This window comes from Adiantum capillus-veneris, chromosome 3 (assembly GCF_014529385.1).
Source record: "Adiantum capillus-veneris isolate H3 chromosome 3, ASM1452938v2, whole genome shotgun sequence".
NCBI lineage: Eukaryota > Viridiplantae > Streptophyta > Polypodiopsida > Polypodiales > Pteridaceae > Adiantum > Adiantum capillus-veneris.
In genome coordinates, this window is record NC_140933.1 from 161,545,770 (window position 1) to 161,567,672 (window position 21,903).

General features: G+C 43.4%; 1 protein-coding gene across 2 annotated transcripts in view; it reads left to right on the forward strand.

Annotated features, from left to right (window-relative positions):
- The first annotated feature begins 6,776 nt into the window (after positions 1–6,776).
- LOC147462077 (nucleobase-ascorbate transporter 12-like) overlaps positions 6,777–21,903 on the forward strand; it is a 50,781-nt gene continuing 35,654 nt past the window's right edge. Inside the window, exons 1-8 of one of the 2 annotated variants that reach the window (XM_086509523.1) lie at positions 6,777–7,704; positions 7,788–7,885; positions 7,991–8,161; positions 8,277–8,377; positions 8,468–8,603; positions 8,688–8,738; positions 8,830–9,117; positions 9,209–9,443. In XM_086509523.1, coding sequence (XP_086365649.1) covers positions 7,134–7,704; positions 7,788–7,885; positions 7,991–8,161; positions 8,277–8,377; positions 8,468–8,603; positions 8,688–8,738; positions 8,830–9,117; positions 9,209–9,443 — 1,651 coding nt within the window. In that variant the 5' untranslated portion in view covers positions 6,777–7,133. The remainder of the gene's footprint in view (positions 7,705–7,787; positions 7,886–7,990; positions 8,162–8,276; positions 8,378–8,467; positions 8,604–8,687; positions 8,739–8,829; positions 9,118–9,208; positions 9,444–21,903) is intronic. The other variant, XM_086509522.1, reaches the window with a different exon arrangement.

Sequence of the window (21,903 nt, forward strand, 5' to 3'; positions counted from 1 at the left end):
GGTTGGCTAGGAGGAGGATCCAAAGTTCAGTCTCCCCTCGGACTTTCACTGGTATCAGAGCTCGTGGGGAGGAAGGAGAAGGAAGGTGGAGGGCATGGAAGCAAGGTCTCTCTCGTTTTCTCTCTCTCCATTCATGGAAGCTCCGACATATGTTCTCTTGCTCACTCTTCCTTTTATGAGAAAGGCAAGGTCGTGGATGCATGGCCGTAGATGGTCTCTCTCTCTCTCTCTCTCTCTCTCTCTCTCTCTCTCTCTCTCTCTCTCTCTCTCTCTCTCTCTCTCTCTCTCTCCTATGGATCAACGACACACATAGGTATATACCACTTGACCAATGTATCCTCACTTTCAAAAACAAAGAAGAACGGACAAGGCTGCTACGCCAATCCTACCGTCTCAAAGGGACAAAGCTCTGGATTGCCGAGGAATTGACTACAAACCAACTCAAGCTTAAAGCAAGCGAGCTCAAAAAGGTGCATGACGCACGCAAATAAGGTAAATGGACAGTCTACCATGGCGGTAAAGGCATCATCCAGGAGTTCCGAACTCCCAAGCCAGCTCCCCCTCCACCTGGCCCCCCTTAGGGTTTTACTCTTGATCTTATCCTCCTTCCCCCTTGATGGACCCTTAGTCCCTAACTATATGTATCCAACGCCTTCACTTCAAAAGAACATATGTAATGTTTTGTTTTTGGTCCCATAGGTCATATTTGACCTCCGTGGGACGATAATTCATCTCTCTCTCTCTCTCTCTCTCTCTCTCTCTCTCTCTCTCTCTCTCTCTCAGTCTCATGGCACGTTTGGACAGAGAACAAGGGACGCGAGAGCGGTCCCTTGCATGAGGGTGGCAGGTTCAACAGAGAATATGGCCGTGGGGGAAACCTCCCTTGCATGCAAGAAACGATGCGGTGGACCTGCACAGTTGGGATAAGCACAAAAAAAGCGCCATGGCATACTATGCACTTTGCGTTTCCTTGCTGAGGCCATTCGGAGTCAGCAGAAGACTAAGCAAATGCTTTTTCCCTGCGTGTGCTGTTTGTAGCAGCCGCCATGGCCAAGGGCTTGAAGTTCATACTTTTCAAGATTAAATTTTATTTAGGGCGCCCTATTTTTGGGCACTCTCTCTCGTTAAGGGCTACTACCCATGGTGGACTGACGATGCAAGCAAGCAATCCGTGGATGGCGGCAACAATGATTGTAGTGGAGCGTACTAACGCTTCAAATCTGCCATTGATCCAATCAATTACATTACATATTTTAAATCTACAACATTGTGTACTCTTTACGAAGAAGAAAGTTATGGTTATAGCTTAACTAATATTAAATCAGGACGGCTATGATCCAACATGGATTCACACTAAGCTTGGCATGGAGGGCCATGCAACATGCAAGATATTGCATTGTGGCTACAAAGACATGTTTCCGCCATTCGAAGTGGACTTCTAAGAGTCGGTAAGCAAGTGGACTTTAATGTTACTTCTTTGAATCTCGCAGATCTCTCTGCATTATACGCACAACAAGCAAAGCATGGAGCAATTTGAACATGTTCGGTAAGTCTTGAACATTTTTCATGCATGGCATGTGATATCTTAAATGGCTACGAGCACAGTCGTTGGCCAAATAAATTATGCTATCAAGGGTCTACCGTTATGGCTATCAAATTCCTAGTTTTGGCTTGGAAATTTTTTGATCCTCGGTAATGTTTGCTCTTCCGGTTCAGGCAAGGCCTATGCCATGCTGGTACAGGCAAGGCCTATGGCATTTAAAGTGCCAATATTCGGCAAGGCCAACCACTGATTACACTTTCAAGAAGTTGCTAGGACATGGCTCCTAGGCCAGTTGTTTGTCATTGCTGCAATCAGGCAACAATAGGATTCACCCATTCTCAACGAGCGTGATCCGACGAGTTTTCTACGATATCACGGGAGCACGACTCTGTCTACAAAATCTTCAAGAATACATAAGCAAGCCAAACAGGTACGAGGAACATCTCTTGCAAGTATTTTTTTGTTTTTCAACACATTGCACAATTCGACGAGGTTGATTGTCTATGATTGCTCGACACGGTCGACCTTCTTTTGCTATGCCATTATCAATTGGCAAAAGTGTCTCTTAGCTATGCGCACCAAAACTCCATGAGTACTTAGGTGAAGCAAGGCTTCCCTTTGGTATTTCGCATTGTGATTTTCACAGTTTCAAATATGCTCTTCGCATACGAACTTGGGAAAACTTGCCAAGATGTTTGCAGGTTTTTACATTCCCTGGGGGTGTATATCCTATGTATATATGGCTATGAGCTAGTTTTGCATAGATTTCCATACAATCTTGTTTACATTACATAAGATCTCTCTGCTGTGCAAAGCAAAGTGCTTGGGCAGACTCCATAAGAAGCCACTGCATCAAGCAAAGTGCTTTGCCTGTCTTCATGTGAAGCACTACTTCTCTTATGTGCCACGATATTATCGATTGACTTCAAATCAATGATAAGGACACACATATTTGGCACTATGTGGATATAAGCTCATAGTTTTCGCAGCGGCGCACTATGATGTATCCATGCTAGTGTAATCGTGCAAGGCATGCATACCAGCAGCTCACATGGTTGAGACTGTCATAGAAGCCAAGGACTTATCATTCCATTTTTTTTATCTGTATGCATGGCATACTGATATGATGGACGTACACCACCCATCATTGCATACACTTCCGCTATAGCACTAGCTACTCTGTCAAGGACGAGCTCAGTTATTGTTGTTTTTAGACATTTTATTTTTAAGTTTATTCACATGCAACATGCCATACATCTGCACCCTGATACAGTCACACTCACATACATGGTAAGTGAGTCAAGATGTGTCTTTTGGTACCTCTCTCTACGAGGGCATGGTACAATTACACTGATGTACACTTATAGGATAAGCTATGACATAGGCACGGTCTGCACTCAAGCATTTGAAAAGGGTATACACCACATTGGAATAAGGGGATTTCCTCAGCCCAGGATTCTCTCTTTCCAACTTCTATGTGGGAAAGGTGAAACTAAACACGATTTTATTAAACTCTTTCTATGATATACGGTAATAGGAAGGGCTAAGAGCCATCACTTACCACCTCTTTGGGCATGGCTAAGAGCCATCTGTTTGTAAATGGAAAAGCAAGATTCTTGCCATTAGTGATTTTTTGGACATTATTTTCGCACTCCACACTTTAAGTGTGCAAGTCAAGTTGAGTTTTTGAACGTTTTAAACTCGTTCGGGCTTATCTCTACCAAGGTGTAAGGATAAAGCCAGCATTTTAGACCGTATGACTGCTCACAAACACCCCACATTATGGATTTTTTGGTGTGACAAATATCTACTTGTGCTTATGACTCCAATTTCCGTGGAGCTCCTATTAGCACTAAGAGTGCTTATATGAGTACAATTTGGGGTAAGACTCAGCATGTGATTACTAAATCACTTAGTAAGGGTTGATGGTCCATTCTTGGAACCTTCACACTTGCAATTTCAAGGAAAGAAGTCCACAAACTGCCAAGGGGTAGTGGAAATATTTCAACTTCAAGAGTAATAAAATGCCAGGGGCAAACCTAACGGGGGTCACGGACAAGGGCCAAGGGCCAGCTGCTCGTTGAGCAGTTTTCATGCAACGTTTAACCAAGGAGGTTTGACAATGTTGCTTTAACCAAGGGGTCTGGATTGCAAAGGCAACACCCAAGGTTACATGTGCAATACTACTTGCATTTTTCTAATTTTAAATTAGTGTTCCTAAGCCTTTGTAGGCGAGAAATTTGGAAATATGCCTACAAATAAGTGAACACTATGTTCACCCTCCAGGTATGTACCTGCTTTGGTTTTATGTTTTTTGGTTTGCTTTTTCTACGGAGGATGCATAAACTATGTTGTCATCCGTTTTTGCTCTTCAGAGAGATGACAAGGTCATGTAAGAGCCAAGACTTTGGGGCCGTAGTGTCACATGTTTTATTTGGCACATGTTGTCACATGAGATGCAACACGGTCTAAGAACTCAGTGAGTTCGGTTTAGCCAGTGTGGAGCAAGGCTAATGAGGGTCCTTCTCACTCCCATCGTAGAGTGTTTGTAGTTACCCCCACGCACAAGTACATCTTGTACTTGAAGAATGTTATTTTTTCACACATTCTTACACGAGACATATTCCCCATGTGGAGAATATGAGTCTCTGGGATTGGCACTGGCTCCCCCTATTTCAAGTATGTGTCACAACAAAGTCCCTAGGTGCTGGTCAAATCTGTTTTCTAAACCATTTTCAGCACGACGTATTAGAAACAATTTTGGTGGCCAAAAGTGTCGGATACTTAGAATGACTTGTTCATGTACAAGTACTACTAAACAACATTACAGATGGTTGTTTATATATATAGCAAGGCTCTGAGTTGTTAATGAAAAAGTTTCATTGTTTGTCCCTAGAAGTGAGAAATGTTTCACCTTCTATTATGGTTCAAACATTTTAGCAAGGCTCGCAAATGATTGCAGCGGACAGTATTTAGTTTCTTTTCAGAACTATATACATTCCTCTTTAATGTGTACTATAAGCATCACATTTGCCATAAGTATTGGCAAAGATGACCATGGATATACAAGTTCGGATCTGTTTTTTGCTAAATGCATGCACACTAGGTGTTATGGTCCCTAATGTTTAGCAAAGGCTGATTTGGAGCGGCATGCATATTCATCACATCAGTTGCTTATGAAGCATTTTGCACTCTATGTGCAGTATCTTTGTGAGATTACTAGAGGTCATGGCTTGGTTTGGGTGCTTGTGGATCTTCCAACCAAGATGTTTATTCAGGAATTGTTGATTCCTCAGCAAGGTTGTACGATATGGTGAACCACATTTACCAGTCATCTGGGAAGATTGTTTGTCAGTGGTTGGGGGATAGTACCTCACTCTTACTGCTGCTATTCATCCCGCATTCGATAGGCAGCTTACACGTATTCTTTGCTAAAGGATCTACTAAGCGCATACTTAGCACAACATATTCTGAATGGGCGATTCTCTCCCTATTCTAGAATTTGCTTAGGTTAGGTTTTCAACTTTGAACACCTGTTGTGGTGGGTTAGATACTTGGGGTTGGATACCGTTTCAATAGTTTCATAAGTCAAGGACTTAGTAGGTGTGTTGACAACGTATGTTGGCATGTAACCTACATTAGGGGTGAACATGTAGTTTTGTGTGTTCCAAAATGTTCAGAAGTCTGACGTGAAAACACTCCCTATTCTATCCCTTAGTAGCTATGAGATTTTCAAGATACTCACACGAGTTGGAAATCTGGCTCACAACTTCATGGAAAGTTGCACCAAGGTTTTCTTGCATTATTCTAGTACCTTCAGAAATTCTAAAAACTGGCTATGCCTTTAGACACCTCTTAGTTGTGGTTACTTCTTTAAAGTACTCAAGTGAGTTATAAATTGAGTTTTCATTAGATACAAGTGGTTGCAAAAGGACAACAATGTTGAAAATCAAGATGTTGCTCTTGGTTTCATTAAACCTCCTCACTGCACCAAGTATCAGTCATATGGACAATTGGCTCGCGTATGGGATGCCAACAAGGAAAACATCAGTGTTCTTACGAAGATACTACCACTTGTGTTTTCCAGGACGAAAACACTTCTCCAAGGGGGGAGTAATGTGAGGCCAAGGGCTAGAGAGCAGGGCCCGACCTAAGGGAGTCAAGGACTTAGGCCAAGGGCTAGACTGAAGGTGTGGACAGGGGATCCGTTTAGGGTAAAGGGCCATGGGTTCTCCGATAATAGGTTGGCTGGGAGGAGGATCCAGAGTTCAGTCTCCCCTCGGTCTTTCAGTAGCCATGTGCACAAAGAGAGAGAGAGAGAGAGAGAGAGAGAGAGAGAGAGAGAGAGAGAGAGAGAGAGAGATAACAAATGGGGCTCATGGTCATTGAATCACCAAGGAAGGCGTAGGCTTGCTTGTCGACTCGACATGAGAGTCTTGATCACATGCAAGATCCTGATTGCTCAATCGAGGAAGAGGATCAAGACTAGCTTTAACTCAGTTGAAGACGTGAGAGACATGTGTTGAATGATGTAGAGAATTGTTCTCGATTGGCTGGGGCACGACAATGATTCTAATGGCTAGTCAACGTACACGTGGCCTCAAGACTACACAATATCGAGCCCTACAACATGTGGCTTGCTAGCGATCAACTTTATGTGCTCACACACACACACACACACACACACACACACACACACACACACAGAGAGAGAGAGAGAGAGAGAGAGAGAGAGAGAGAGAGAGAGGAACACACATCATTATCTCACAGAGGATCAACAACTCTACATCACTAGGTGATTTGGCATGTACAATTCTCAAAAGGGAAAAATGGCACATTGAATTTACGTGTTCATCGCCTAGCTCACCCCTAGCTTAATCGTACCTGCATCGCATTTGGGTGAGGTTGAGACCTCATGCTTCCCATGGGAAAGCCTTATTGGGCATTGTGGGTGTACACTACCCTAGTTTACTCCCTAGTTCACCCTAATTTACTTGGCAATCCAAATGGTTGAGATCATGTCCGCTCCATGCTGCCTAATTTGGACCCTAGATCTAGTGACATTCCCATCGGAGAGACCCTTGCAAGATTGCTATGAGGGGGCACAGTCCCTAAATTAGGATTATCTCAAGAAGTAGGGTAGGGGTCAAGACATGCATGCTTCCGAAGTTCCGATCCCTGAAACCAACGGCAATTTTTAAAGTCCCGCTTTTCTCTCTATCGAGCTGTCGATTCAACACTACTTTCTGCACGAACGTCAATTCCCCTGCTCTCCAAAACCAACCGGTTAACTCTTTTCGACTCGTTGAGTCGTTTGCTGTTAAACCTCTGACACTCCATTATCGTGTACTCTCTCTCTCTCTCTCTCTCTCTCTCTCTCTTATCGCGCCTGTTGCCAGACAACGACCTTGCCTCCTTCTTTAAGATTCGCAGGGTTGCTTTCGATTTGGACTATTTAGCTGACACATATTTCTTTGCAAAGGTTATATAAAGCATTCTGTCCATTTTGGTCCTTCAATCTTCAGAGTAACTATGTGGGCATCCTCAAACCTGGGCTAGCAGAGGTTCCCTTCAAGTCTAGTTCGTCGTTATGGAGCCTTCGTCTTCCTCTGACTCCAGCCACAATCCGAAGGTGCGCGGCTCATGGGCGCGGCGCACTGGATTTAAGAGCAACTTGTCGGGTGAGAGTGGCAGCATTGCAAGCGATTCAGAGTCTCGAGATGTAGAGATGGGTGAGGCGCCCCGAGGGAGGGCCTTAACCCCTCATGGAGCAGCAGCAGCAATGAGGGAGCCCCCTGCTGCTCCAGAAGTTGCGGTACCAAGCAGCAACAGTAGAAAAGAGGCCAATGGCAACGGCAGAGTTAAGGAAAGAGAGGGTGGCAAAGGCCCAGAAAACCTTGTAAAACCACCCACCTCGTCTCATGCCACCCCTGTGCCTGCTCCTCCGCCCCCCACCATTTCTACTAGGAGCACAGAACGAGTGCGTGGTGGGAGTACAGAGGGTCTTACTGGCAACAACAGCGGGAACCAGATCCGCGTAGAGCCTAAGGGCTATAAGGACACTGATGTGGATCTACTGTCCCAGTCCCAAGACGCTGATGATGAGCATCTGGCCAAACAATCTCACATGAAATATGAGCTAAGGGAAACCCCTGGCTATGGTAAGCATCTCAATGGGTTGCTTTGCCCAATGCCACCTACATATTGAACAACTTATGCTCCAACATTACCTGTACTTTTGCAGTGTCATTGGTACTTTACGGGATTCAACATTACGTCTCTATGATTGGTTCTCTCATTCTTATTCCACTAGTGATTGTTCCGGCAATGGGAGGAGATGATGTATGTAGGAGAAAGAGGCCATTTTACTATCTCAAAGTGGTTGCTAATTACTTCACAAAGCTCTTTTGACTTGTTGACATAAAGTTGACCTTGCTCGTGTTGCAGAAAGATACAGCCTATGTGGTATCGACAGTTCTGTTGGTCTCTGGCATCTCCACTCTTTTGCACTCCTTTTTAGGCTCAAGACTACCTCTTGTCCAAGGAACGTCATTTGTTTACTTGGCTCCTGCTCTTGCTATAATTAATTCATCCGAGTTCGCAAGTATAGGTAACAATGTAAGCTACTCATGCTCTGTTCGATTATTTATTTGTGAAACGTCAATGTCTACAAGTTCTGCAGAGAGCGCTTACCAGTTTGAAGAAAACCCTGATTATCCTTACGTACATGCAGAGGTTTAAAGAAACGATGAGGGAGTTACAAGGATCCATAATCGTTGCTTCTATCTTTCAAATTTTTTTGGGATATTCAGGACTCATGAAGGTATTTTTGAGGTATGTGAGAGGCATTCAAATAGAAACTTTTTGACTGCAACATTGCTAAGGGAGCTCAATTCAAGGGATCAATTATCTTCACGATTGCAGGCTTATTAACCCAGTTGTAGTTGCTCCAACGGTTGCGGCAGTTGGTCTTTCATTTTTTACCTATGGCTTCCCAGTGGTTGGTACGTGTGTGGAGATAGGCATCCCCCAAATTGTTGTCATTGTGTTTTTTGCACTGGTAAGTTTACCTGCGAACTGCGATGATCTTTCGGTGAAGCTAATTATGATTCATGGGATGTCAACATGTTTCTTTCTGAAACAGCATCTCAGGAAGGTCTCCATAGGGGGTCATCGCATTTTTCAAGTTTATGCGGTATGCCTTATCATGAAAAGCTTATCGTTTGATGCATTTTTCTCCCAGTCCTCATGTTGTTAATGTTTTATCTGATTGTATCATTTTCTAGGTTCCATTAGGCCTTGCAATTACATGGGCCTATGCTTTCCTACTTACTGCTACTGGAGCTTACAACTTCCATGGATGTGATTTTACTGTTCCCATTTCAAACATTTTGTCTGAAAGTTGTAGAAGACATGTGTATACCATGCAACACTGTCGCACCGATACATCAAAAGCTTTTAAAACAGCTGCCTGGATTAGATTTCCATATCCATTGCAATGGGGAACCCCGACTTTCCATTACAAAACTGCTTTCGTTATGATCATTGTCTCTATCATAGCCTCTGTAGACTCGGTGAGCTTTTTATTTTTTCTGCATTATGTTCACTTATGACAGTCAAATGCTCTCACATACTCAGATTTCAAGTCATGTCAACCTTCTGCAGGTTGGATCATATCATGCATCGTCGATGCTAGTTGCTTCAAGGGCTCCTACACCAGGTGTTGTCAGTAGAGGCATTGGAATGGAAGGTGTTACAAGCGCGCTTGCTGGTTTGTGGGGTATAGGGACAGGTGCCACAACTCTCACGGAAAATGTGCACACGATTGCAGTAACCAAAATGGGAAGTCGTCGATCTGTGGAGCTAGGGGCCTGCGTGTTGATTTTCCTATCCTTTATTGGTGAGCACTTGTGATTGGGTTTGTTTAAGCATTGAGAGAAATCAGCACCTTATAATGTATAAACCTTAAATCCACCACTTAGCTATCACATATAAAAATGTGAAATGATACCACTTTGAAAATCTGTAGGCGCACACACGATGCATGTTGATGTGTGTGTATAGACATACACATATATATTATATATTCTGCAAATGTTGTAGTCACACACACGGATGCATTTTAATGTGTGTATGGGTGTGTGTGTGTGCGCGCGCGCTCATGTTAGGTGTCTCTCTTACCCTGGTTGATCAATCGCCTCGTCAAGCCTACTTCCTCTCTGGTCGTGGAGTATGCACAGTGGATGATGCGGTGGACTCATTTGAGAATTTGCTTACTTTTTGTAAGGCAGCAGCACGCTTTGGGTTGGGCATGCATTATCGTCGGTTTTGGAGCTTGCTTCAGCATATGCCGGTTGATTTCCTCCTTGTTCCGGCGCTGGCAGGTGGTTGTCGTATGCAGGATTGGGCTTTATGGGACACTCCTATGGATGCGATTTTTACCCGACATATTTATGCTTCTCTTGTGCACGACTCTTGGCTGGCTGATCATTGTAATGCGCTTTGGGCTTTGCACAAAACTGAAAGATGGTGGAGACAGGCTCTCATTGCGATTAGGCTCTCACTGCGATTTGGAAGTCTCACTTGCCTCTTAAGGAGCGTCTGTTTCTTTGGCGTTGTTTGTTGGGAGTTCTTTCTGGTTGGAACTCTCCTTGCAGCGCGTCACATTAGCTCCTCTCGTTGTGTCAGTTGCTCTGTTGCTGATGAGAATGTCAGACATCTGCTCTGGGATTGTCGCTGCACCAGGACATTCCTTCGATGTGTTTCTCTTTGTATGAATCTTCGATTTTCCCTCGATGGTTTTTCACAAAGGTTTCTGGCTTCTTGGCATTCTTCCGACTTCCCTCCAACGTTTTGCCATCTTTTTCGCATGGGTCGATTTTGGTCGATGTGGTCTCTGTGGCACCATCGCAATCTTCGTATGTTTCACCGACGTAAGGTGGATCCTTTTCCATCCTTCAAGATTTCGTTGAGGCAATCGTTACATTTTGCCTTTGACACTGGGGACATATCCCTAGAAATCTTGCAACTCTTCTATGTTTGCTTTTAGCGATTTTACATCGCAGAACACAGTTGTGTTCTCTCCCTTGTATCTGATCTTTTTAGTGGGTTTTCCTCGCTTTGAGATTCCCCACTGGTAAATTAATCAAATTAGATTTAGAAAAAAAAAAAGTGTGTGCGCATGTTCGTTTGTGAATATTTATGTAGATAACACACACACACACACACATACCGTGTGTGTATGTATATATTAACATGTGTGTGTTTTTGTATATACATACACATATAAATAGAATATGGACAAATACATGCATGCATTGCAGTTATGCAGGCGTGCATCAATCTGTACGTACATCTTCTTGAGTTGTTCCCTCTACTTTTGCAATTGTACAATCACGGGCTCTGTAGAGCTTGATGGTTATCCATTGATTGTACTCCTTTATATAGTACTAGTAGAGATTACATTCCTACTGCTGTGTTGATGACATGGTTTGAGGAGAATTTCCACTTTTGTATTCATAGCTTATATAGTTGTATATGTTGGGAGTTTTGGGTGCTTTTTTGGGATTATTTCTCTGATCTAATTGCCTACTTTTGTACAATTTTTCGTGGGTTCTGTGCCCGTCATGGATGTGCTGATTGACCAGACACCAGAAGCAGTTCAGGGTGTCATGGACTATATTGAAATATTCTCTTCGTTGAATACTCAGTACGCTGAACTTTGTGTTGATGTATGCTCATGTGTGTATGCGTGTGGTGTGTGTTGTGTTTGGGAGCATATGTTAGTACCTAGTTCTACACCCACTATTGGGCATTGATGACGTTAGTGGGGATGTCGTGGTATCTAGTCAATACTATGCATGGTGGAGCTGATGGTTATACTGTCTTGTGGGTGACCACTGACTACCATGGGTCTATACCTTGCACTTTCCTTTAAGGGTGAATCTGGGCTTATCCTGGATTCATCTAGGTATTTTTTTAGTCATATAGCGGACATGCAGACTTCACATTGTGAAGTTTTCATCCGAGTTATGACTAGTTGATATTGTGCTTGATATTGTGCTAATTCTTTCTATCTTTTGTGGTGCGTATGCCCTATCAACTACCTCATTTTTGTGCTAATTTTTTCGATTTAATGCTTCTTTTAGTGCTATGCTTCATTATGGCTGAGTCTGCCCTTGATCTCCAGAGTCATTACAGAAACTTAGTACGTTGAACTTTGTGTTGATGTATGCATGATCATGTGTGCGTGTGTGGTGTGTGTGGTGTTTGGGAGCATATGTTAGTACCTAGTTCTACACCCACTATTGGGCATTGACGACGTTAGTGGGGATGTCGTGGTATTTAGTCAATACTATGCATGATGGAGCTGATGGTTATACTGTCTTGTGGGTGACCACTGACTACCATGGGTCTATACCTTGCACTTTCCTTAAAGGGTGAATCTGGGCTTATCCTGGATTCATCTAGGTATATGTATTCTCTTCGTTGCCTGGCAGGTTGGTCAGATAGAGGAGAGGGCTACTCCTTGTCAAGGCTCTCATATACTGGATAACACTCTCCTTGATACCTATCACCTCTTTGTTTGATCGTATGAGAGCAAGCTTGAGTGATGTGGAACTATTGGCATAGGGACCTGCCCTATGCTTGGCATCTTCCTTCTCAAGAGTGTGCGGCTCCTTGTCAAGGCTCTCGTATATTCTCTCTATTGCCTCTTTGTGTCATCAGATCATAGCAATTTGGAGTGATGTGGGTCTATGGGCACAGGGTTAGTTGGCATCTTGTATTGTGATTTCTATTGCAGCATGTAAGACTGTTGCTACATCTAGACAATCTTTGTTGTAATGATGAGAGGATGGCTTATTGCTTTGAGTTCTATATAGCGCATCGTCCAATAGCTACCTCATGATGACTATCTCATTGATAGAGAGTCTCATGCTCGACAGGAGCTCCTTTATCTTTGGCAGGAGCGATATGAGTTTGTGCATCTTGCCTTGTTTGTTACATTTATTGCCAAGGTTGATTGTATGAATAAGAACTCTTTTAGGTTTTTCGAGAGAGGTCTCAATCTCATCAAGTGCCTGAGATTATTAGTCTTCCTTGTTTACAATGGAAGTCTCATTGTGGGTGAAGTTCAGGCCAAGAGGAGATCTAAGTCTTTTGCTCTCGTAATGTTGTTACCGCTCATATGAGTCTAGCTTTGATATCCTTCCTAGAAAGAGACATTTAAATGCAGTACTTGGAATTGATGTGGTAGCTTGGCATGGAGATGATGGCCTTACTTGCGGGCTCTTTCGGGATTATTGAGATGCATTGCATATTCCTTTGTTGCAGGGGCTACAATTCGATTTTGGACAGATGCCTTCCTTGCTTACATCTAGGCTCATTTCTTCTATATCAAAGGGGGTGATACCGTCATACTACAATAGTGGCAGTCTTTCACTTGTTTGAGATTAGGACACCGGTTATTAGGGCTAGGGTTGCTGGAAGGATCGTGCTTATGCAACAAACAAACGATGGTTTGGCATCATATATCAAGACATGCAAAGTTTTGGTTGCTTTCTAAGCTAAATCTCCGGGGTCTCTTCCCGGGCCATAAGCCCTAGGAACTTGTTTTTGCGTCAGGCTTTAAAAACACTACTGTCACATGTAGATGAGCTTCATGTGCGGCGTTAGCATGCTACTATGACTCAGAGCCAAACCCTAGACTAGAAACCTATGGGAACGTGCAATGGAACCCTTGTGAGCCTGTTCATAGTACTTGCATGTTTGGACACTTCCATTTGATTTGTTAGAATCCTTGCATAACCCTTTTTGTCCGGCGTGGTTGCGCAACTGGCGGCGCAAGTCTAGACTTGTAGATGCGTATTCGTGGTTTAATACGGGCTGGGATTGCGAAGCATGATGTTTGCAAGCATGCGCATGTCTTATCCGGTATGTATTTGCATGTACAATTGACAATTTGTGTATTTGAAAATTTCGACAATGGCACTTGGCAGTGGCATTTTGACAAAAAGCAGTAGTAGAAGGCAATGGCCAAAGTCAATGGCAGGAGTAAGCAAGAGAAGTCGGTGGTAGAAATCAACAATTAATAGGCAACTTTTAATCTCTAGATGCCAAAACTTGTATAAAGCTCGGAAGTTTCCTAGACAGATCTACTTTGGCTGTCACAAATCGGTGACGTGGCATGTCCGAACACACACAGCAGGCTATAGGCTCGGGAAAACGCAGTAGACTGACGTGACAGATTTTCAGAATTCACGCTGAACAGGCTGACGTGGCAGTACCGTACGGATTTCCACTTTCCATGTTGACTTCTGTACGGAAATCTCGCTTTTTGCGTTGCACTGTTGACTTGGCAAAGTTGTACGGAAACCTTGCTTTTTGCGCTGGCTAAAACTTACGTTGGCTGAAATTGAGAAGCTTTTGGAAACCTTGCTTTATTTTTACAAGCTTTTAAAAGAGAAGCTTTTGGGGCTCTGCTTTTGGGCATCCCTTGTACCTTATTATAAGTGGGTAGGGCCCTCACTTCTCAGAGCATCTGGACGCAGAGTCTGAGAGTGAGAACCCTCCCACTCTCTTGTACTTTGAACACAGATTAATACAAAAAGAAATACCAAAAGGGGCTTGTCTTTGGGGCCAATATCTCTTGGCACGGAACTCCGCCGGGCTGTGTCGAATCAATTGTGAACTGTGAATTGTTTTGAAGTGAATCTTTGTTGTGTCGCGGTAGAATCTTGACTTGGAGTGTCCAAGTTTGTTACATTGGTGTCATGGCATGTTTGAAGCATCTTGAACGCAACTATCTGTGGGGTGGCCTAGTGGCCACGAGTCAATTGGGACACATTTATTCTTCCTAGAGAGGAGGGAGGCTTGAGATTGTTGATCCAAAGATGCAGAGCAAGGCATTGCTGCCAAGCTCATAGTGTGCGGATTGTTTCATAGGGTGAGCCACGGAAACTATTTTTGCACCATGCTTTGTCACATAGCTCTCCTCGTTTTGAATCTATGGATACTACCGGTGTTTGGCACTCGACCATCAGATTCATCTTCACAAATGCACCTTTGAATATGTCTCATTGGTCACCATTTATGTGCTGCTTATTGTAGGTTGAATTGCGTCTTGCTTTGATTTGACGCCCGCCTCTTCTACACATATTGTAGGTTGGGAAGGAATTGCGTCCTCCTTTGATTCGACGCCTGCCTTCTTGTGTAGAAGAGGTAGTAAGGCAGCCACTTGTATGGAATGCAGATGTGAGATTGAGAGGGGCGTCAGCTAAGGTGAGGGGACTCATGCTGATTGGGCTATAGATGATATGATGGGACATTGACTATGCTAGATGGGATGACAGGTCGGTAGGCTCTTAATGCTGTTGGTTAGATGCTTCCTTGGTTGGTGCACAGGATATTGGTGCTACCTATGAGATCCGCAGAGGAGTTGCTACCTGTATGAGAGAGATTGATGAGGCTATTCTAGCTGACTGACATGGCTACATTGAGGGACAATCTATTTACCTTCTCATCAGGGTTGCTGGGTGTTTTTGGACCCTAGCTTGGGAGTTCGAATCGTTGCACAGAGGGACTCCAGTACATCATGGGCGTCACATTAGACTGGAGTTTCAAGGTTAGGTTCCACCTGATCAATAGTTGACTGCTAGGCTCTTTCGAGAGGAGATTGTGTATTAGCCTTGTTTTCACTACTAAGGAGGCACCACTTTGGAGAGTGTGTTTTTGGCAGGGAAAGCCCCTTGTCCAGATGAATTGGGATCGTGTGGTGAGTGATAGTGGCCTTCGTTGCACGATGATGGAGCCCCTCTTCCCTTTTTTGAGAAGGCTTCTATTGTGGACCTGATACCCACCTCACCGCCCACACTAGTCGGGGTATGACGGGATCAACACATCCTCCCTGCTTTCCGACGACAGTTTTGGTCTTGCATCTGGACCCTCTGGATAAGTAGTAGGATATGTTGTTTCATGTGGATGATAGCGCACACAAGATTGCCTGTTGGCAGTTGGGATGCAGTCACTGGTCATGATCCGACTTGTCAAAGATGCACTTTAGAGCTTGAGTTCTCGAGGCATTGTTTCTGGGTTTGTCCATATGAACAACATGTATGGATGGCAGTTTGTTGTTTGTTGTTTGTTGATTAGAGCGAGCATACATGATGGGTTCGTGACGTGTTGGGCAGCTGCATGGCGTTTGCAATATCTGGGGTCTTTGTCACAAGTGATGACGTGGCATGCCCAACTGGAAGAGAAATGGCTGCGTGGACAAGAGAAACTGAAGAACTAAACCTTAAAGAATTTATGAGCAGTGAACGTGGGGCCTAAATCCCTAAAAACCCAAAGCTTGAACTCAAGGATAATTTCTGTAAAACAAACACGTTGACATGCTGACGTGGCATATTGTACGGATGCTAGCGTTGCAGTTGCTGTATGGAATTTCCGCCAATGTTGGTTGTGCCATGTGACAAGCTTTATGGATTTCCGTAATTTGGTAGCTTTTAGAGTTTTTGGCGCTAGCTTTTGGGAGCATATAGTGCTTTTGGTTGAAGAGCCTTTGAGGCCTCACTCTGCAGAGCATCTGGACCCTTAGGGAACCCTTAGGAGTTGTACTGTTGCGAGCATAATAATAAAGAAATATTGGAAGGGGCGCGAGTCTTTGGGGCCAATACGTTGTTGGGAAACAAGCAAACTGAAACACTTCTATAGCGATGTCACCCAAGAGCGTTGAAAGAGAACTACAATACACCAAAATCTTTGCAAAATCCCTTTGAAACACCACAAGCCCAATAGGAGTAGACCCTTGGGAATTTACTAGCCGTCACCCACCCAAGAGACTGTCACATAGGAGCAAAACCCTGCCAAAGCATGGATTTACAGCACACGCCGACCAATGCATATGAAGACAAGAGCCTCTCCTTTCACAATTGAACATCACAAACCCACAACTTCAACATCAATTCCACAATTCATAGATACATGCCCTCCGAATCTGTCTACACACAATTTGCCACTAGGCTGCTATAGCCATAACCCTGCAGAGAACTAGTCGTAACCTGATGAGCACAACTCCAATTGGGGCACTTTAAAGCTTGAGAGAAAGCTTGAAAAATGACTGGCGAGAAAGCTGAAGATGACCAAATTTGATTCCATACTCCGCCATGAGCAAAATTGACGCGAACAGAAAGCTGTCCCAGCACGACTACACGTAGAGAAGGCTAGTCGGGGCAAAAAACTGCATCCAAAAGCATCAAGAAGCCACAACGACCCAAAACCTGCAAATTTCTGATGTTTGGCTGAACTTTTTTAAGTTTGTACATGAGTTTAAGTTATATACAAGTCTCACTTCAAAAAACTCACTCACGGGCACTTACAGTAGCCCGACAGCTGTCAGTAGACTAGCGACTTGCAGTGCATGTACATGTGCTTACTAAAGCAAGCTAAAAACCCACAAAAATAAATCCCATACACACTTTTGACATCGGGCGTCATGTCCGTATGTACAAATTTACAAAATATGGGATTCTTAAAATGCGTGCAACATAGTTTACCAAACCCCCAGTCTGCTAGAGCATTCATGCTCAGCAGTAGCATAGACATGTTGTCCACCTGGATCAAAAGGCCATACAACATAAGCACAAAATGCATGAAGAAACACCAGGCATATCAATTCTCTCACTCCCAATATCAAAGCATAAACCATATGTAGAATCCAAATCCTGTTTAGGCATAAAGTACTCTCAACAGATACCACACACAGAAAGCGTTTCATCATTATAGCATGCAAGGAATCCTTTGACATCTCATCCAAAAAGTCTTCAACTTTTATCTCAGCCATTTTTACATCCTCATGCATATCCATTTCATTCTCCCCACTCTTCATTAAGTCTCTATCCAATTCAACTATATCATGCTTGATAGGTAAGCAATCTTCCATATATGCCTTAGGCTCCTTAACAAGAGGATCGAACAAGGTAGCATCAACCATATTCACATGAGGCATAATAATAGAGCCTCCATCATTTTCCATATCTTCTAAAACCTCAATATTCTCTTCATCAATTAAGGCAGGATCACCCACACCATCATACACGCCATGAAGCTTCTCATTGATAGGATCCTCATCAACAACACAAGTAGTATACTTAGTTGCTGCATCATCCTTTTGCATACAATCACCCAAAGGATATACTCGAGAGACCTCATCATACACATCACCCTCTTTGTCATTTTTATCTTCCTTGACCTCCATACTGTGATCCTTGACTACCTCATCTACAAGAGAAGAACTCACAGCAATAACATTCGTACCAGAAGCATACTCATCCTCATTATAACCTATATGAGAAGCATTAGCCATGTGACTTGGACATTCAAAATGATCATCTCCTTGCATTTGAGACTCTTTCATGACCATGGTAGCCTTCTTGTCTACATCCACCTTACTAGAATCATCATCTTTGACATGAAGGTTGACATCAAATCGCTTAAACAACAAAGATGACATACATTGAGCATTCTTCTTAATCTCATTATGCAGATGACATTCTTCTTTCACATGCTCAAGAGAATGAGAAACATGGAATTCTTCATTGCATACATTGTCCATATTTATGTCTAAAACATAAGATACATTTGGCTTCACATCTTCTTGCAATCCAAGCTGCTTCACTCTCTCTAGCTTCCATTCCTTATGCTTTGCAACCTTTACTGCATCATCAAATGTAAGTGGCCTTTTAAGCTCAACATTCAACCTTAAATCAGCCCTTAAACCTTGTATAAACATACACTTCTTAAGCATTAGAGGAGGAGCATCACTTCCCAAAGCAGCACACCATCTTCTCCACAAGGCATTGAACTCCTTGACAAAGTCATCTACACTTTGACCGTCACATTGCACAAGTCCTTCAATGGAGTGCCATACATCCGTTGGGTCCTCTACCTTCTTGAACTTCTCAAGAAAAGCCCTCTTTAATGCATCATAAGTCATCACCAATGGAGGTTGAGATGATTTCAACCAAAAGTCATACTCATCATACCATATCCTTGCATCTTCTTTCAAGCAAAAGAACAAAATCTTGAGCATAATCATTGGATCTTCCTTATTTGCCATCAAACAAGAAAACTCCATCTTTTCAATGAATGCACCTCACCTACATGACCATAGAAACTTGGAAACTCTGTCATCATAGCCATCAAATCTGTCAATTGAAGGTCACTTGAAGAAGATCCTCGGTGGGGGGCACCAAAACACTGTTGAGAAACAAGCAAACTGAAACACCTCTATAGCGATGTCACCCAAGAGCGTTGAAAGAGAACTACAATACACCAAAATCTTTGCAAAATCCCTTTGGAACACCACAAGCCCAATAGGAGTAGACCCTTGGGAATTTACTAGCCGTCGCCCACCCAAGAGACTATGTCACATAAGAGCAAAACCCTCCCAAAGCATGGATTTACAGCACACGCCGACCAATGCATATTAAGACAAGAGCGTCTCCTTTCACAATTGAACATCACAAACCCACAACTTCAACATCAATTCCACAATTCATAGATACATGTCCTCCGAATCTGTCTACACACAATTTGCCACTAGGCTGCCATAGCCATAACCCTGCAGAGAACTAGTCGTAACCTGATGAGCACAACTCCAATTGGGGCACTTTGAAGCTTGAGAGAAAGCTTGAAAAATTTGAAAAATGACTGGCGAGAAAGCTGAAGATGACCAAATTTGATTCCATACTCCGCCATGAGCAAAATTGACGCGAACAGAAAGCTGTCCCAGCACGACTACACGTAGAGAAGGCTAGTCGGGGCAAAAAACTGCATCCAAAAGCATCAAGAAGCCACAACGATCCAAAACCTGCAAATTTCTGATGTTTGGCTGAACTTTTTTAAGTTTGTACATGAGTTTAAGTTATATACAAGTCTCGCTTCAAAAAACTCACTCACGGGCACTTACAGTAGTCCGACAGCTGTCAGTAGACTAGCGACTTGCAGTGCATGTACATGTGCTTACTAAAGCAAGCTAAAAACCCACAAAAATAAATCCCATACACACTTTTGACATCGGGCGTCATGTCCGTATGTACAAATTTACAAAATATGGGATTCTCAAAATGCGTGCAACAACGTCTGGGCACAAAACTGTGCTGTGCTGTGTTGACTCTCTCTCTCTCTCTCTCTATCGTCAAGTTCAGTGATTTTGTAGTTTCTGTCCGTGTGTTGCTATTGATTTCTCGCTTGGAATGTCCAAGTCTGTAACAATGGTATCAAAGCTCAGAAAGATTCTTCTTCTATGGAGGATCTTGTGGAGAATTTTGACAGAGACATTACCTCTCAGCGGGGAGGTGAAGAAAAGTTGAAACCCAACGTGGTAATTGAAGAAAACAATGAAGATTTGGGCAAATTTCTGGCGGAGGAGTTTGTGAGAGCATAGTACAAACGTCAACTGCAAGTTGACGCGTGTGTGAAAAGATTGATCAAGTACTCTAGAGACCCAAAATTTGCGAAACGCCTGAAGAATTACCCGATTGATGAGATTCACTCGAGATGGCATGAGACCATATACTCTCCTCTCAAGTGGGGAAGAAAGTTGAAAGGACAGACGAGTGTCGAAAAGAGGAAATTATTCTCGCCGAAAGAGCTGGGCAGAGCTCTTGAAAAGAAGATGAACCACATACTGAAAGGCTTGAAGCACTCTTGGAAGAAGAGAAAATCAACGGATTTCCCCTCTTATTTGGGCCGGAAGTCAAATTTGGAGGTGGCAAGCAGATCCAAGAAGCGTGTTCGTTTCGAGGGCGACCCAGATTTTTCTTGCATTCAGAGAGTTCCGACATTTCGCCATCCTCTAGTTTCAATGAGCATGAGAAAAGGTGGAAGAAGCGGAGAAAAAGCAAGAAAAAGGTAGGATTTTTAATACACCTAACTCTACCAATGTATGGAGCATTGGCCAAGGGGCCTAAGACCAAATTATCAAAAGCTTGACAATTGGGGTTGGATTCCATAAACATGGCACTGCTATACGGATTTTTGTGTCTTGTGTTGGCTGCAATTGGGTAGGTTTTACGCAAACTTTTGGTACGAGATGCTTTTAGAATTGATGCTCTTGGGTATCCCATGTAAGTTTATAAGGACCCTTGGGCCTTCATTCAAAGAGAGCATATGGACGCAGAGTCTTGGAGAAGAGGACCCTTGAGAGTTGTACTTTGCGAAGTAAGAAATACCGAAAGGGGCACCAATTTTTGGGGCAATGCGTCTTGGCTCAGAACGCCGCCATGCCATGTCGACTCTCTCTCTCTCTCTCTCTCTCTCTCTCTCTCTCTCTCTCTCTCTCTCTCTCTCTCTCTCTTTTCTATTTTAGGCTCCTTGGCCATACTTTTTGGGTTCAACTCGTTTGGATTCTTAAACCCCCTTGTCTTCGTGGCCAATTCTTTCTTGTTCGGCATGCCACATCATCACTTTGTCACTGTCACAAGGCGGGCACCACCTGCCAATAGAAAAGAACAGATTGAACACACTTTTAGCACTTCATTAACAATTGAACTGAGAGAGAGAGAGAGAGACGACACGCGACACGGAGTGGCGGAATTCCACCCCAGAGAGTATTGGCCCCAAACCTTGGCGCCCCTTTCGGTATTTCTTTATATTGCATCAACACAGTACAAGCCGGTACTCCAGACTCTGCACCTTCGCCAGGAAGCATGCCAGAGAATGAGCCCTAACCTCATATTTAAAGGCCCTTGGCCTAAAAAGCAATTACAGTGAAAAGCCTTCAAACTTAAAAGCATATGGTCCAAAAGCAAAGCCAAAAAGTTGCCAGCGTAAATCATGGAAATCCGTACCGCTGCCACGTCATCAGCCAGTGCAAAAAGCGGAAATCTGCCTTTAGGGTTAGGGTTAGGGTTTTTGCAGTTTTAGGGTTTTTGGCAGTAGAATTAGGGTTTGCAGGTTTTAGGGTTAGGGTTTCTAGAATTAGGGTTTGCAAGTTTTAGGGATAGGGTTTCTAGAATTAAGAATTCAGCAGTCAGGGTTTTTGGCAGAAATTAGGGTTAGGGTTTTTGCTCTCGGGCAACCATGTCATTACTTTGTGACACTTCTCCTGTTACTTGTTCTTCTTAGGGTTTAGGCCCCTCAGCCGGTAGCTCCGTTCTTCAGTAGGTCGACACGTCAGTAGTTTGTTACAGTCACATACTCTCCTCTTGAAAGAATTGTCACATACTCCCACTCTTCTCGGATAGGGACTAGTTGATTCATGCAAACAAGTTCCTTGCAAGCAAGCCAAGAGAGGTTGCAATTAGACTTTGTAGCTATGCTACACAGATGTATAGACAGATATCTGGACGTATGTATTT